Below are 18342 nucleotides of genomic sequence, written 5' to 3' on the forward strand. Positions count from 1 at the left end.
TTTATAACTGCCCCAACTGGTAGGGATTTTTGGAAACAAACCTCTTGAGCAGAGGAGGAGGTATGAGGCTGGAGGCGGCCGGGGCTGAAGCCAGGAGGTGGGGAAGCCGCCCGGCAGCGTCCCCTGCACTCTGCGGCACGGGGACCTGCACCGCAGCGGGTGCACGGGGCTGAGCCCGCGGGTGCAGGTAAGCATGGCCGAAACACGGCGGTTTTCTGCAGCTCCAGGGAGTTTCCTGGAAGAGCTGCGCGGCGATCCCAGTCCTGGATGGTGCCTCGCTGCAGGACTCCCTCTCCTTGGCTGCAATTCCTCCATCTCAACAGCAAGTTCAGAAAATAATGTAATGAAAACAGTCTTTTTTTTTTTTGTCTTTTTTTTTTTGTCTTTTTTTTTTCCCCCTTTTTTTTTCCTTCTTTTTTTTTTTCCATTGCTCATTTTATTTTACTGAGCTACTGCATACGGAGCCGAATCTTTATTTTGGCTCATGTCCTCTTGCAATATCATTACCCGCGCGCAAAGGAAAAGCCCTCTGGAGATTTCCAATCCAAACAGGCCCTTGTTTTATCTACAACTATTTGAGTACATGACCTCAGATAACCCCGTGGCCAACTGTATGCCAAATTCAAACTGCAGCCATGGGAACTTTAAATACAGAGAAGATTTTCCAGCTTCCCTCCAAATGGAAGACATCGAGTTTCTTGCTCTCTTTGGGTCCGACGGAGCCGGGATGCCGGGCTGCGCCCACGGGAGCACGTCCCCGGAGCCGTGGTGGCACCGCCGTGCCACCGAGTTCACCTCCGCCGCGAGAAGCTGTTTGGTTTAGGCAGGAGCACAACTGACCTCTGCTACGTACAGTCACTGTCCCCTTTGCTTCTCAGGGTACTGCTCCGGCTTCGGATTACTGAAAAGACAAACAGCTGCACTTGGGCCAACAGACTCATATGTAAGACTGTGTTTGGATTACTCTGGACAGGGGAGGTTTTTCATCTTCATTAGCCTGCTGTTCACAGCCACATCCGCAGTTTCTCACTGGGGCAGAGCCTCCTGCTCTCTACTGCTGTTTATGAATCTAAATAAATCAATTAATCTGGTATTTTGAATGAAACTCGGGAGACTCTGGTAGCTGGTGTTTCAGTACGTGTGGGTACCTAACTCTGCAAGTCCTTGGAAAACACCAGCCCAGAGAATTTAGGCACCAGAAGCAGTGATAAGTATTTTTCACAGCAGTGACCACTTGCTTTTTCTCACCAGATCAATAGTTCTTCATGTTACCACGTTAATACGAAAGAGGAGACTGAATCCTAGAGGCAAATGCAAGCACAGAGGAAAAAAAAAATCTCAAGCTCCAGGACCAGCACAGGAATTTGGTCTTGACAGTCTCCGTATCAGTTTCCGACACTGTCACACTGAACACATGCCCACATTATTTCACATTGGGAACCAACCTCAGCAAGAAGGGCACAGCCCGGCGACCCCTTGAGAGCTGCTCTGTTTCTCCTCACTGGGATTTCCGTGGCTGTGCAACGGGGCACTCGCCCCCGCGGAGCCGGGCTGAGGACACGAGCTCGGATCGCAAGCGGCTCTCCCAGCCGCACGCTGTTCGCGTCCTGGGGCACGCCAGGCTTCCTGGGGCTCAGCGCAGAAACACGGCGCTTAAAATAAGCATTTAAGTGAAGGCAGCTTTGACACAGGGATGGAAGGCAGGACTTAGGATGCCAGGCATTGCTTTGCACCTCGAGCAGCCCCGTTGCCTCAGTCGGGGCTCCCGGGCACTGCAGCTCCCAGAGCAAGACTGGGTCCAGTACAGAGCTGCTGGGCATGCTGGTCACACAAACCCGGGGCGGTTTTCGGCTGTATGCAACCATAAATTCATATGCATTACCTAGAGACCTCTTCATTTCAAGGCTGTTGTTATTTTGATCTTTACAACCCCTGGAAAAAAATGAGTTCAATTAAGTCTCATCATTAGGAATTTACATAAGGTCACTTCAAGGCTTCGCGCATTTCCTCTGGTTCAGATCTCGGTGCTCTTGGTGTTTCCCCTCTTCATTTATAACCTCCTTGCTGTAGGGCATTCCAAGTAAATCATCCACCATCAGTTTCCTCTCTTGAGCAACACGCATCAAGTTTTTCATTCAGGCTAAATGAAGCTTCAACTACTCTGTACAACAGTAGCCCCGTTAAAGGCACAGCATCACTCAGAGGTGACAATTTTCCCCTCAATAAAAAAAAAAAAAGAAATTATTTTAATACCAAAGAGAATGTATTAATTTTGATTCCTTTAGCAGGAGGAAAGATTTAGTTGCATTTGGTAGCACAAGCAATGAACCAATTCTTACATATCCTCTGGGAAATTCATTTGCTAATCACCAAGAAGAGCCCTTTTCACTACGAATAAATTGAGAACCGCGCTCAGAAGCTGTGAACTGCATTCAGCCACGATGCAAAACTGCGGTGAGGTGCACATCAGCTACAAGCTGACCAAAACGCTACGGCTTGTGTTTACACGGGAATAAGTGCCCATCTGCCTGCATGCTTCAGTTATAAAGCCGACGATCAAATTTGAACCAAAACAGATTTTGAACTGCCAGAAGGGTCCAAAATTAATGGATATTAACAGGGTAGAGCTGAGACAGGCTGAAGCTTCATCTCCTGAGCCGAGACTGGACAGGCCACCCGTCCTGGTGAGCCCCTCCCTGGCACACCGCGCGGCACCAGCCAAATCCTCTTCCATGTGCCTGCGACTGAACAGCCAAGGGCTGTCGAAGCGCTGCCCTGAGCTCTTTCAGCTGTGGGCTCTCTCATGGGCTTTGGCCAGCGTGAGCCCGTGCTGACGCAGCGGAGGCAGTGTCCTCCTGCCCCGCTCCCGCACATCTGGGAAGCTGCAGAGCGAACCAGACTGGGGGACTGTGCTGGGTTAAAATTAACCATCTGGTTTTGACAGGTCTGTTTCAACCGGAATCAGTTCCCTGATCCAGCGACCCTGCAGTTAAACAAGCACTTGTGTTGGGACAAGGGGGGTTTAGGGAGGCACCGGGGTAGGGGAGAGGTGAGAAGAGAGGCATGGCTTCATCTGGCAGCAGCATCTGCCTACACCGACCTAAAACTCTCACGAAATCATGGCACAAGCATCCCAGTCCCATTTCCAACAGACCCGCAGATCCTCAAGTGTTTTTCTGCCTCTCCTCTGAAAACAGCACGTAGGAGCCCAGCTCATTTAGACACCATTCACATGCCTGTTTGTAACCCAGAAATATCACCGTACCATCTCTACACCCTGGGGAAGAATGAATCTCATACCTCAGTACAGACCCTGGCTTAATTTTTCAAAGCCTTTCATATTTTTCCATGACTTTCAAAAAGGGTATTTTCAACGTTAAAATGCAATAATGCCTCAAAGTAGCAGGGATACTTCCCACCTAACCTTTTCCCTCTGTTTATTCCATGTCCTCTACTGACACAGCTATCTCTGCTCTGCTAAGCAACCGGCTAGACACGCATGGATGAGTCTTTGCAACTGAAAAAAATAACGAGGCTGATGCAGCTTAGGTAGGAGAATCTGACTGCGGGCATTCCTCCTGCGCCTGGCCCCAGGAAAAGGACACCCTGCCACTCTTAAACCTGGGAGGTCTTTGAGAGTTTGGCAGAAATCCCTTGGGAGGCCCGTCATTAGCCATTTAAAACTGTCTATAGTAGAGGGCTGAATTGCAGGGTCGGACAAAGCCCCCGCAGAGCTATCTGTCAGGAAAGGCTCCCGATACTGGCAGGGGCTGTTAACAGTAACAATGCTGACAATATAGCAGGGATTTTCAGGGGCGGGGACTTCGAAGAAACCCTAAAGAGGTATTTTTTCATTAAGAAATAAGCAAGCGGCTGAGTATTGTTTTTGGCACTAAAGCTGAATATGAATGATACTGCGGTAAGTCACAGAGCAGCGACAGCATAAATTGACGTTGATTTAAATATGCATGTGCTGCTTTTCTGTACCGCTCCCGTTATATCTGTTTTGCATAACCTGCCCAAGATAGCAGCCCTTGGACCATCCCTCATGCTGATGACCTTGGGATCCTCCAGTGCTTATAAGTATCACTAAGCAGCCGGCAAGCCCCTAACGATGACTACTATGTGCCACTGCCATGACCTTACAGACGGACGGTCCAGTGCCATACTGGCATGTTAGCTCAGGGCTTCAGCCTGAACCCCTCGGTCACCCGCAGCCTCCCCGCTGGGTGACATGCCAGCTCAAACTGGGAGCGTGCCCGTGTCTCTCTGTGCAGGAATGACATGGAAGCCACAGCGGGTAGGCAGGAAGAGTCAGGAGGGGCTGTTGGTCCACAGGGACTTTTCTGCACTGAAACTCCAAATCTGTGGTTCTATCATGGAGAGAAGAAAGACGACCATGAAAAAAGTATAAGATGGATACCACAAAACACTCATGCTGCAGCAAGTCCCCAGGAGAATCTACTAATCCACTATTGTTTACTGCATGGACCACGATGATGAGGTTGTGAAGAGAATTGCACTGATACAATCATAAACAAGAATATTCAGTCAGAAGCCACGGCCTGCCCTCGCCAGCCTTCTCCCAGCTGAGATGACCGAAGGGCTCCGCAGCCCCAGCAAGACCCAAACCTCGCCCCCTCCTCTCAGGCGACCCATTTGCTTTGCCAGGCCGGGGCTCACTCAGCCCCGGCTGGATTTAGGAGCTCTGTGTTGCTCATGAGCTCAGTCCCACCGTAACCACCCGTGGTTTGTGTCCCTTTGAACCGAACCCAGGGCCAGCTTTTCCCCCGACAGCCAAACCCCAAAGCTATCATATCAAGTCAGTGCAGAGAAAGTGCCCTCAGGGTCTGCGGAGCAGATTGACTTTCACACCTCGCTGCCCACACAGAAGAAACCCAATCTAAACAGCGTAACTTTGCATAACCGATTATTTTCACTGGGGTAATCTGAGCCCTCCAGTAAATGCCACTAAATGCCAGCGATCCAGGGAAGGCCCCGCTCAGGGGAGGAACGGCCCAACTGCAGAAGGCAGCCGGAGCGAAGGCTCGTCAGGGCGAGGATGGGCTGGTCCCCACCGCGGGATGGGTTCACACCTGGGAGCAAAGGCTCAATCCCTCGGCACAGGCCAGTGTCTGCACAGAAGGAAGCGCAAACAATATTTTAGTGCCCAACTCATTTACATAGCCAGAAATTGGAGCGTGCTAACTAGAGCCGCGAGGCAGGCTGTTGTGCAGGACAGTGCCTGGCTTTCCTTGATGTCTTTTTAACTTTCTTTTCCACAGTGTCCCACAAATTTTGAGAGGCTTCAGCTTTCAGGCTGACTCCCCAGTGACCTATTATCCTGGCACATCGATCACTCCATCCTGTCATCAAACAGCCATTCACATGACCCTGTTTGTAGGGAACCATGTTCCTCCTCTGACTCCTCTGTCACCAGCTTCCTTCTCTCCAACCACCAGCTCATTTCCTCCTGCAGGACCCAGCTCAGGACCCTTTCTTTAAAGTCCATGAAATTAGACTGTCAAAAAAAACCATAACAGCTGCACCCATACTGGCCACCATGCCCCCAGCTCCAGGCAGGGGCACTGCCCCAGCATCGGGCTCCCAGAGATCACAGAATCATAGAATTGCTTTGGTTGGAAAGGACCTTTAAGATCATCCAGTCCAACCATTAACCCAGCACTGCCAAGCCCACCACTAACCCATGTCCCTCAGCACCACATCTACAAGGCTTTTAAATCCCTCCAGGGATGGTGACTCCACCACTGCCCTGGGCAGCCTGTTCCAATGCCTGACAACCCTTTTGGTGAAGAAATTGTTCCTGATCTCCAATCTAAACCTCCCCTGGCACAACTTGAGGCCGTTTCCTCTCGCCTAAGATGGAGCGGTCCATGCCATCAGTACACCCGAGACGTATCTTGCTCCTGCGGTCCCTCGTGACCACGAAGCACTGATCCAGCTGCAAATGGGAACTCCCATTTCAGCCCGATCAGCCTCAACATCTGGCTCCCCACATGCCCCCTCCCCAAGCATGAACTGCAAACACAAGGGATGGACAAGCAGGCAGGGGACAAGGGGTGCTGGGCCACCCTCCTGGCTGCAAGCCACCTGATTGTAACCACAGCCATTTTAAGGGGCAGTTAGGCAAATAAACCTGGCTGTGCTCACCTTAAACACATTATATTCTCCTGCTTCACTGAAATGCCTCAGTAGGAGTAGCTCCCCCAGAAACCACCAAGAGAAAAGCCGAGGTGGGGGTGAAGAAAAGTTACTGGGGACGAGAGAAAAACAGGCTTTCACCTGGACCTTCCCCCAGCACTTCCCTGAATAAAAGAATGATGAACTCAGACTATATCTTGAATTAAGACAGGTAAACCATCTAAATCCACTTGTCCAGAGAAAACATGATGACTCACAAGAAGTGTGTCCCGAACGTTATGTTTTCCACCTTTGCCAGAACTCCTATGCTGTCATTTCTCTCTCTAAGCTATCACTCCTTGTGTCAGAAAACCAGAGGGTACTGGGCTCCCCTCTGGAAGAAAAAATTTTGTGCCATTGGGAGACTTTGTTCCAGATTAGTACACTCTCAGATAAGCTCACTGTAAAAACCTTCCTGCTACCAAGGGATTTCTATTGCCTTCTTGGGGGGAGAGAGAAAAATTTATCTTGAGCCTCTTATAAATGGCTGATTCAATGACAGCATCCATGCCTAGCTCAGCAAAACCCAACCTTGGGTTTAGAGCACACTACGTAGCTGTCTTTCATCAAGACATCTGCAAAATACCATCTTCTTCAAGACTGACACAACGTACGAATTGAGAAACTAATTTAAAAGCTTTTTGTTTCTCTTTTCACCAGAATATTGCTTTCCTGTCTCTGTTTCTGAAACACTGTGTGATCCTTGGATGAAAGGGTTTACACAAACACAAAATGGTCTCTTCTCACATCAAGTCAGTCATTAGACCATGTGCACCTTATGGGGACAAGGTCTTCTTGAAAAGCCCAAACCCTACATATGTTGCTTACCATCTTCATCAGTAGATGAAAATGCCTCCGCAGCATAGATGGAGAAGGGAATCAGGCACCATATCCCACAGGGGTTCACAGACGTACGGTTTTGACGTAGGGTGTCACCTCCTACAATTAATACTACAAATAACAGAGTTCATTTTATGCCAATAGGAAGTTATAGAGTTTAATGCCTAAAGGGTCTTCAGAGGAAACCTGGGGAGGTTTAGGTTGGATATTAGGAAAAGATTCTTCACCCAGAGGGTGGTGGAGCACTGGAACAGGCTCCCCAGGAAAGCAGTCATGGCATCAAGCCTGACAGCATTCAAGAAGCATTTGGACAATGCCCTCAGACACATGGTGTGAATTCTGGGGTTGTCCTATGCTGGGACAGGAGTTGGACTTGATGATCCTTGTGGGTCCCTTCCAACTCAGGACTTTCTATGACTTCTATGATTCTAGATAAATGCTGTCGAGCAATTCCAGATCTGGCAAATTCTACAATGAAGCCAAGTATGCGTGGCTCAGCGTATAACGCTGACTCAAAACAAAAGCTTCAAAAATGCCTAGAGATCACACGTTCTTCTGGAGTAACAAAGGTCTGCTGCTGCTGTTAACAGCCGCCCAGGCAAACACTGCAAATCTTGGATGACTGCAAAACTGTTCATTCCCCGTGAAGCACGTAGCAGGATTTAATTGCATTTGCAACAACAGGACAAGGGTTTTGTGCAGGATTCTCAAGAGGAATTGGGAAAACATCGCCGTGATACTACCTGCGCTACAAAATGGCCCATATCAAACTGTTTAGAAGGCTCCTGTCTGACACTATTTAATCATCGTGATCTATGAAGTGAAAATAAAGGTCTAGAGACCTTCTGAATGGGTTCAAATCAATACACTTCACCTGAACTACTCATGAAGCTGGTCACTCCATTGTGAAAATAAGAACTTTGACATGACATTATTTAACTTTTAATGTACAAGGGCTCTCAAATAACGAGACCCACTGATTGTATTGCTGGTTTATATGTAGGATTATCATCCTGAGAACCCACCAGTATAAATATACAGCCATTCAAACACCGGGAGCTGGACATCCCATCCTTACCACGACATACAAACAAAGAGCATTATAAGGGCACCAATGTCAAAAAGAAGGAGAAACTCCACAGTGTATAAAACATGGGAATTTTGACTTCTTGACACAGTCAATACACTGAACTCTGACCTCAGGAGGCACAGGGGACTGGAAACCAACAGAACTTAAATTGGCTACAAATCTCTTGTTTTCTCATGACATTTGAGAGAAAACATGGGGACGGTTTCTTTGGGACACATGGGAGTTAGAGCTGTGTCACTGCCTTCTCCAGAGAGTTCTTCGCTTTCCTTACAGTCACTCCGTCACTGTCACCCACTGACCTTTCATTACTTTCTCCCAGTGCACCAGCATCGCTGCTGACCAATGCACTTCACGAGCTGTCCAAACCCACGAGAGGAAGAAAAAGCCTTGTACAGAACTGTATAAAAGGACATTTACTCTGCACTACATTGTGTCTTCTTTTCTATGCTAGTCTAAATACGAGGGCTGTTTTCACTGCCAATCGTTGTTTGCTTGTGCTGTTTCCACTGGCTAAAACCAGCATTTTTCCAGCTAGTGTTGCCCTCCAGGAAAAAAAACCACACATTCATACCTTTCTTGCATTTAGCACAGGAGAACAAAACTGGTTCCCAGGAATAAGGATGACTTCCTCAAAAGAAAACATTTGCTGTCAGCTGAGGTTTGACCTCTAACGGCTAATTTGGCAGCATCATTTTGAGCACTGTAATATGTAACACTGTGAAAAATTAACAGCTTCCCCCACCTCGACGTTTTAATATCCGCCTGCCGCTTTGCAAGTGAAAATAAGAGAAAGGAAATAAATACACAAACTGAAACCTTGGGTACAGTCTCTCACATATGTCCAGAAAAAGAACCTAAAGACAAAGATCTGTAAAGGAAATTTCACTGGAAATTAAGCTGTTGCAGACACCGAGAAAGAAAGTCTGCAACATGAGACCGTCTTCCTTGAAGAAACACAGCTGATATGCTGCATTGCCATATCTGACTTCCACTGGTCTGTGTAAAACATAAACTTCACGCTAACCCTATGAAAACAGTCAACATGCTAGAGAGACAACAGTCTGCTCCGAGCTGGTGAAAGGGAAAAAAAAAAAAAAGTCTCAGGCTGTCATTCTTCCCTTGCTGTGACCTTCATGCTCCACTGAATTTCTGAAGATACTGAAATCTTGGCAGGGAAGTGTACAGTCTGTGGGAACCAGGCAGCACTGTCCGGGCTCGCTGGTGAGAATTAGGGCCAGTCAAGCCCTTTTTTTGGGGGACTCTGAGCTTTACACGGACAGCAGCGCAGTGCTAAGCAAGTTATAGGCTGGGAATTTTACAGGTTAGGTGGTGTATGCACGCGTGGATCATGCTGGTGACTCTCCTGTGTGGTGGAGCCGGTACGGGCAGTGTGCTGCCCACCCTCCTGCGTTGCACCCACGAGTTGGGGCTCACTCAGTTCCCACTGGGATCTCCACCTGGGAACCTCGGTAAGGCACATTGCATCAGCGTGCTCCCATGTCCCTGCACGTAATGGTGATCACTCACTATAAGCTCTCACTACGGTTTATAAAGCCTTAGAGATCAGCAAACAAAAATCTCAACTGGAGACTCAGAAGGAGCACAATTTGCCACGACAAATTATCGCAAACCCTGATGCTATTTAATGACTGTCGTGTAGAGGCACTCCAAATAAAAAGAGCTACATCCCTCTGAATGAAACGCTGCGCGCCAGGACTAGGTGCATTCACGACTGAATGCTCACATTCAGACGGGTCCCGGGACAAGTACCTTTTGAGGTCAATTCGCTCCCTCAACAATGTCTGTAGAGGCAGAATAATACCAGCTGTGCTTCCTGGCCAGAGTCTCAGCACCACAAGTTGCAGATTACATCTAAATTGCCAAGCCCAGGATAAACAAAAAGATTAAGAGGGCCTTACCCTTTGTGTTGAACAATCGCACTCTGAAGCAAGAAATCACAGCCTATGTAGTGGGTAGGCACAGGGCTGAGTCTTGGGTTTGGGTTAAGGGCTGGTGAGGAGCAAGCAGCTAACTCACACATCTGGGGAAACCACAGATGCTGTTAATCACAGGTTTTCCTGACCTGTAGGCGCTGACAAATTGCATCCTATGGATGAAGCTTTTATTAAACCACAGAAGGTTTCAAAATTATATTCTCTTTCTCAGCATTCCCAAGTCAACAAAATCCAGCACACGTGACCCTTCTTAATTCACAGAATCACAGACTGGTTTGGGTTGGAAAGGACCTCAAAGACCATCCAGTTCCAACCCCCCTGCCACGGGCAGGGACACCTTCCACCAGACCAGGTTGCTCCAAGCCCCATCCAACCTGGCCTTGAACACTGCCAGGGAGGGGGCAGCCACAGCTTCTCTGGGCAACCTGGGCCAGGGTCTCACCACCCTAACTCTTCATTTAGATGGTGACATGGCCCTTTCCAAACAGATTTCAGGGCTGAAATGAAGTAAATGAGGACATGATGTTACATCAGTGGAAGGCATCTCAAAAGCTGAAACGTAGGCTTCGAGAACTGACATTTTCAAAATGCTTTGATGATTGCCACAGCCCCATTTCAGTTGCAGATGCTCTTTGTCCTAAGCAACTCCTGAGACAAATCCCTCGCTGTCTGCTGGGGCAGAAACATTTTACGAAATACTTAGCCTTTAAATTCTACTGGATTTTTAACTGCGCATGGGGAAGGGCCACTGTAACATTTAAAAGAATAAAATGACTGTTGCTCAGGCCAGGAAAGGTGACCACAAAACAAAATTGCCCTGGTCCCACTTCCATGACACTCTAGAGCAGGGAGATAGCTGCTCGGCTCACAAGTTAGTGAGAAAGATGATGTCTGGCAGTTCTCATCATCGTCTGGACCGACACAGCAACCCACATAAAAGGAACAAAAAAGCCTGCTGATCAGATTGGTGTGACAGAGGCTCATGAGAGACATGCACATTTTCAACCTAAACGACAGCTTGAGGGATCTATATTACTAATTATCGACTAATATTGCCAGAGTTCCCAGGCTGGCTTCAAAGGTTCTCGCAAAGTGCCCCAAGCACAGGGTTTTTCATCTAATCATAAGGCCTTTTTCTTTGTCCCTGTTAAATGGATTGCTTCATACCGGGCTCCCTCTGCGTAAACCAGCTCGCACATGATGAGCTTTGCAGCAATGAAATTCGTTACCTTAACCACAAAAAACCAGAAACATTTGCTGCAACTGTTAGAACACTTTTGCACCTAATTTAAAAAAAAAAAAAAGGTGGTTTCCTCTCTTCCTCCCCCCTCCTCCCCGCCTACTCCTAAATCCCATGCTAACACCTTTCTAAAAGGCTGGGGTGAGCGGCTTTGAAACTGAAAGAGCAGGGAAGGAGGGGGGGGAAGAGAAGAGATATCAGATCTCCAGACAATGAAATAAAGCAGTTACCTCTCACATCCTGCAGCGCTCAGGCTGAGGTCATAAGTTAAACAGGACATCAGAGCAGGTGATGTAATTTGCTTATTTAGGATCAGAGCATTCAGTGAAGTGAAAGAGACAACCTAGTTGAATTTGCAGATAATCCTATAATAAATGCAGGGCTGTTCAGTTGCAGAAACTGCAGCTGGAGCCTGAGACTTTTTTTTTCCCCCCTGCACATTTATTTTTGCAGGGGGTATAATTGCAATCATTTTTGCTTGCAGGAAAGCCTTGAAACCTCACCTGGGATTAGCCTCCCATTGCATTAGGTATTGTTCAAACAGGGTCCCTGCCCCAGACAGCTTAAAGGCTAAAGGGTCAAGTCAGAGGGTGGGAAAGGAAAGAGACGCCCAAGGGAGGCACGGAGGTGGCACTGCCACATCGCAGGACCCAGGTCCCCCAGCCCACTCCCTCCCTTGTACAAGAGCAAAGCTTCGGACTCAAAATTGAGCTGAGCAGCAGTTACGCTTTCAAGTAAAGCACAACTCAGCTTTTCTGAAGACGGACGGGCCCTCCTACCTCCAAATCTGTCTGCAGAGCTTCAAACCAGCAAGGATTTTACAGCAGAATTATAAACCTTTAACGATGAGGTTCTTCTATAACAGGAGGAATTTATCGGCCATCCCATACAACACTGAACACGCTGTTTTCCCTTCAAACCATCGTGACAAACACTTGCGATATAAAGACTCAAAGCTAACAAACTTGCACTGTTTATCTCCTCAGTTTATCACCATCCAAACCATAATTTCACCCTGTCAGTGCCGCACAGGGCGGCGTTACTCACAACCGAGGGTTGCCAGTCCCTTGCCTGAACATATCTTCTTCAACACAAGTGTCTTTTCACTGACAAGAAGCCATCTAGGCCAGACAGCAGACCTTGGCTGAAGGAAGCAAAATGTCCTGGGTACCTGGGGCTCACCAAGAAAGAGAGCAGTAAATGAAGAGGCATCGCACACACTGCCAGGTCAGCAGATGTGGTCTACACCTGCTTCAGATGGATCTTCAATCAGATGGCTCAGAAAAGCACAGTGGAAGAAGCCAAGCCGGTCATCCAGGTAATATCTGCCAAAACATGTCTGTTTTCAAGGGTTTCTTACAAGATCGGAATGTCCCCCGCTGTCCCACCAGGCCATACCCAAGTGTCAAAGCAGGCAGGCATGTCCCATGCATGGACGTCACATCTGAGCGAGGGCGGCTGCGGCACCAGGAGGGGTGGGAGATAACCTCCTCCTTGAACAGACAGACCTGTGAGAGGAGCCAAATTTCAACCCCCCTATAAAATGACCTAGCTGTCAGATGTTTGTATCCATAACTGCAGCCACCCAGTAGTCACCTTCTTTAGCAGGTTTTGGTTTTATTCTTCCTTAAATGCAAGTTCTGTGTTAGAAATTCCTCCAAGTTGTCAAGAGCAGAGGATCACTGATCTTCAAGGCAGTTTGCTACCTGACCCTAAGGCTGCTTACAACAGTCCCTGACTGTAACTCCACAAAGATCTTCCTGACTAGTGCAAGGGACCAACATGCTGAATTTATCATGTAAGAGCACCCTCCAGCATGCACTTCACACCTTTCTGAAGGAGCTACTTTTGGATATCTGAAAAGAAGAAAAGCTGCATGGTAAGATATTCAAATGTGTGCAGAGGTAACAGACATCTGCATTTGAAATAGAGGGAATAGGGTTATTTCAAATATTTTAAGGCTATGAAACATGGGACTTCTCAGGGTTTTTTTGCATGTCACCAAAAGACAGAATTCATCTTATTTTCACTCAGCCCCCTAAAAATGTTCCTCACCGAAGGCAACACCAGGCCTGGCTAAAGCTACTGTGCACAGGTGGCTCCTCCGTGAGCGTCACAGAGTCCTTAAGATGCAGCACTTGAGACACACACGCAACAAGCAGCTCATACTTGGCAGGCCATAACTGACGCACCCCACAGCAGTCTCCATTTCTGGAGCCTTTAACCAGAGCAACCAAGTCGAAGCCCAGCACAACCGAAAGCAGAAATGCTGAGAAGCCCATGGGTGAAAGTCTCTGTGCACTTGCTGCTCTAAGTCACACAGAGGTAACTGGTATTTGCCATTGTTTTAACAGAAAAAGGCAGTGTTTTGGCAGGGTTACAAAGCAAGCCCATTCTTTATATCTGCAAAAAGAGAGACCGTCCATCCCTGCTGAGGGAAGCTGACAGAGGAAATGTATTTTACAGCAATCTTGAGTACAACATTGAATTGGGACCTATTTTTACCGTGTGCTCTGCACTACACGCATTAATTGTTACAGCAACAATATTCGCTGACATATTCACTCAAATCATTTACAGAATAGAAGCCCAAGAGACAAAACAAGCCCTTGCTCCAGCAGACAGAGAGAGTCAGGCAGGATGCCACATTGCTTCCTGTGACACGCAGCAAACGCTTATCTACGATGGATGATCGCGGCCGATAACCCATCTCCAGCGCGCTGGCAAGCACCGCGGGGCTGTCCTTCGGGGCCGGGCCCGAGCTCACACACCGTCCGGCCGAGCTCCACGGAGGAGAGCGGTTTACAAATGAGTATTACTTGGCCTCCTCCTTTTGCCGAGCACGTACACAGCAGCACTTGTGTGTTCCTGGAGCCCCACCTCGCACGCCATCAGCGCTCCCCTGCTACGGGGACAGCCGAAACCCTCCATCATGGTTAGCAATACACATTGCTGCAAGGAGGTGGCAGACCTCAAAGCAGGCTGTAAGCCCTGAGGTCTGTAACCCAGTTAAAGACCAGAACAGGCAGTATGGAAGGCAGAGCTCAGCAGTTTAAGGATCTAGCCTCCATCCTAATTAAGCCTAATTAGGTTTGCAAAGAATTAGGATGTCTTAGAAAGAACTTACAAATGAAGTGCTGAGGTCTCTGTTGGCCGCAGTGGCCCCAGAGCACCCTCTGAAAAGCAGAAATGTGCTATTTTTTATGTGGGCAGCCAATGTTCTGCAGTTACACAGTATGATCCGCCTCACCCCGCTGCCCACAGCTCTCCCCCTCGCACACAGACCTGCCGGGAGCTGCAGCACCGAGCACCCCGGGGTAACCGGCCGGGCGGCTGCTGGACGAGCTTGGATTCTCCTCGAGAGCAACAGCAACGTACTAGCAAAACTTGCACAGTCTGGAGAGGACAGCTGAACAAAATCAGCTCCAAAATGCCAAAGCCTTCAATGTAGGTAAATATATGATTCAGAACAGAGAGCAGTTTGACAAATAATAGCATCTTCCCATGCCTAGCGGTATAAAACACGCAGCTGTTCTACCACCACAATTTACAGGGAAGGCACTTCTCCTGGAAGTAAGAGAACACCGAGTATATATTCCTAGCCAGATTGATTACCCCTATTTATATTGTAAACTAAGACAGCACGTACTAAAAAGCCATACAGTTAAACAGTTCCAGACTCCAGATCATGGGCAAAGGGTCAGTTTTGTTTTGTACGCTGCACAGTCTTCTGCATCGATTACAGATATCGCAGTTTTCTGCAGCATGGGTTTTTGTGCGTGATTATTCTTGTGGAATTTCAACAAACATCAGGAAGAACGTTCCTATTTGATGGGATCTCAGGGAATCAGAGAATCCACAAGGTTTTTAAAACGTTTTTTTAAAATAGCAAAGAAGCCAGCGTGCCGCTATATAACAACTGCAATCTGTCCTCGGAGCAATAAAACCACAAGACTGAATGCAATATCTTATATCTGAATATATACATTTATCCTGAAGTAAGATCAACCCATGTTACGTCAATCCAATCTGCACGGTGTTACATCTTTCTCCTCTTACAGACAACCTGCACAGCTGGACTACTCTCATTTTCTCTCTAAGTTACAGATACAGTTTCAACAACTGGCATCAGATACAAGCAGAGGTCTAGAAAATGCTCTCTGGTGTGTTTGTGCTCAGAAGTCATTGCTATTCCTACAGCACTTGTGCAGTTCCACCAGGCCAGGAGGCCCCGTGAGCTCAACCAAAAGGCACCGAGCCAGACTTCACTGAAGTGTTCAGCTGGCTTGTTTGTTCCTAAGAGAAAGCTCCTTTTCTCACCAGATTTGGAGTTTCTTCTTTTTCTCTCTTTAAACACTGATAAGATGAGAGATGTTGAAGTCGCAAGTTGGTTTCTATTACAGTTTTTTGAAGGGATAGGTTTCAGCGTGTTACTGTAACGAATACAAGAGTGAAATTGGAAGAGATGGAGATTTGAGCTAACACAATTAAAATTTCTTCTTAACAACAATCCACAGATATCCAGTGCCAAACACAATCTGGAGTCATCAACTAGCATGGACATGAATTAACCTAATAGCTTCTGGAAAAAAAAAAAAGTAGTCCTAAACCAAAAAATCCTCCTATTAAAGTAATTAAGTGTTATCAGAATCACAGAGCCATAATTAAACACGGTTTATAATTAAAACAGCATGTGTCCTAGACAGAGAACACAGCAACAAAGAGACTATAACCATGATAGTCAATGCCAAAACACATGCCAAGTACCAAAAATCAGAAAACCAGCAGTTTCTAGCAAAGCTGCAGATGCGGTGCCTCTGCTCTTCTGACTTAGTCATCAACACTCCTGATGGATGTTAGCACACTCAGAACTCCTCACAGCTTTGCGAGACGTTGCCAAAGTTCAAGCAAAAATCTTGGGAACCGAGTAGAAGACGCCGAGCGCAAGACCCAAAAAGCTGAAGCAGCGCCTGCTGCACACGAAACGGCGAGCGAACTTTAACTGAAAGAAGCCTTGTCCTACCTGGCAGCGGCTGAAGATATCTGTCAGGGATACTCGAACGTTGAAGTGCTTCAGAACCTGCAGGGCCTGTTCTTTTGCCTTTTCCGAGCAGTTCACGGAGAAACACCTTCCTTCTGCTACCTGGGACTGCAGCTACAAAAGACAAGTCGTAAACCAAAAAGATGATAAATGAGGCACTCCGTGCATCGTGATCCATGGTTTTTTTTTTCCTAATACACTTGGTTTGGTTTTAATTACAAACAATATTTGGAGTTAGTATGTGTTTACAGTCTAAATTTTGATCTAACGAGCACAATTGGTAATTTAACAGCCACTGCTGCAATAGCTCTGTGACCACTGAGGCACTGCAGTATTTTTTTATTTTTATATATATATATATATATATATATATATATATATATATATGAAACATGATTACCCAAGTCCCCTTCAATTTATAATTTGTTGGTGTGGTGCTGACAGGGGTAGCAAGAGGAAATTGAATTTAATCACAGCTTTCACATGAAACCTGGCCAGAGCACACACAGTATGCAAAAGCACAATGATGGAGATGATTTCCAGAGACAGTTTTACCACTTCAACCCTTCTAGTTTATACACCGTTTCACCTGGAGTTCACTGGTGGCCAATGAATTTGAAGTGGTTGATGTGGACAGTCCCTTGATATTTGTTCCAGGTTTAGCAGAGAAGTTTGTATCTGGGAACGAGCACTGGGAAGTTCCAGACACATCTTTATGAACATGATGAGTGGTCACAGCGAGATGGGATCAGGTACTTGCAAGTGAAGGAGCCTGGCAGAGCCATCCTGTCCTTGCATAGGGCATACAAAGGCAAAGGCACAAAGGGAACCAGATATTTCCCAGGACAGTATCGTATGCTGGGAAGCAGTTATTTTCCTTTTGCAATTCCTACACAGTACTTTGAACTTCAAGCTTTGCCAAATAAAATCATGCTGGATGCTGGATGCCGAATTAATTATTACATCAACCGTAGGCTCAAGGAGCCACAGTCTGGATAAGGAACCTGCAGCATGGCACGGCTGCACTTGCCTCACGGTGTCTCATCATGGGGGAAATTTTCTTCAATGCTCAGCTGTTATGTAGGAAATTAGCAACCTACATCCTGCAAATACTCCAACTACCTACTTGAGTAGTTGCGAGCTTTTATATTGACAGTTTGAAACAAAGAAGTCCTGCATTCTGGCTCATGTGTGTAATCCAGAACAGTTTCACTCTTCCAAATGAATTTTTGGGCAGTAACGAAGTGCAAAGGACCAGCAGCAGGCACCCTAACATTGCAACCACTGCCTTGACAGGTTCGGTATATTCCCACCAACACTCCGCTTTGAGATGTGTCTTATGAAGGGCTCTGAACATCTGGTGCTGAGGGTAGGGTTGGGTTTTGCTTTGGGTTTTTTTGTGTACCTATAGGAACACAAAACCTCTGCAGCTTCCACCAGGATCCATGCTTGGTGGCTTCCATTCTCTCCCTTCCAAGCCTGAAGAAATGTCTTTAAATGTTGAAACTATGTCAGTGTGGAGCCAGTCAGTAAACAAGAATCTTTGTGATAAAAAGCATGGGAATTGAGCTGCCTTTCACCTGCCAGTGAGGCCAAACAGAAACACTTTGTTCTGGATTGCTTGGCTTGATTTCCACCCCCCGCCCCCAATGGAGAGCGATCGCTCTCCCCACCGATGTAACACTGAGTATAAAAAAACATTTCACCCTGAGCTTTGGTCATTCAGAACAGCAAACCTCTCAAGACCCTTAATGTAGTTTTTAGTGCAGAAAACACGAAAAAGCCAAGCCAGCTGTTGCATTCACATCTGACTTTTCCTCTTCTCTACACTGCACATCCCAGACCACGCAATGATACAATGCCAGAAACTCTGAACACTTACAGTCTGATATGGGAGTCCAGAGGTTAAAATGACTCTTCCTTCCTGTCGGGCAATCTGGAAAAAACAGTAAAAATCATAATGAACATGGGCTGA

General features: G+C 47.1%; 1 protein-coding gene across 6 annotated transcripts in view; it reads right to left on the reverse strand.

The window, feature by feature from the left end:
* The window catches only part of EXD3 (exonuclease 3'-5' domain containing 3), a 248277-nt gene that overhangs the window by 92766 nt on the left and 137169 nt on the right, over positions 1 to 18342 (reverse strand). For all 6 annotated transcript variants that reach the window (XM_068414141.1, XM_068414140.1, XM_068414138.1 and 3 more), the window contains 2 exons: positions 18250 to 18303; positions 16350 to 16481 (listed from right to left, as the gene is read on the reverse strand). In XM_068414141.1, the coding sequence (XP_068270242.1) occupies positions 16350 to 16481; positions 18250 to 18303 (186 nt within the window). The remainder of the gene's footprint in view (positions 1 to 16349; positions 16482 to 18249; positions 18304 to 18342) is intronic.

Source organism: Nyctibius grandis, chromosome 16, assembly GCF_013368605.1.
Source record: "Nyctibius grandis isolate bNycGra1 chromosome 16, bNycGra1.pri, whole genome shotgun sequence".
Classification (NCBI taxonomy): domain Eukaryota; kingdom Metazoa; phylum Chordata; class Aves; order Nyctibiiformes; family Nyctibiidae; genus Nyctibius; species Nyctibius grandis.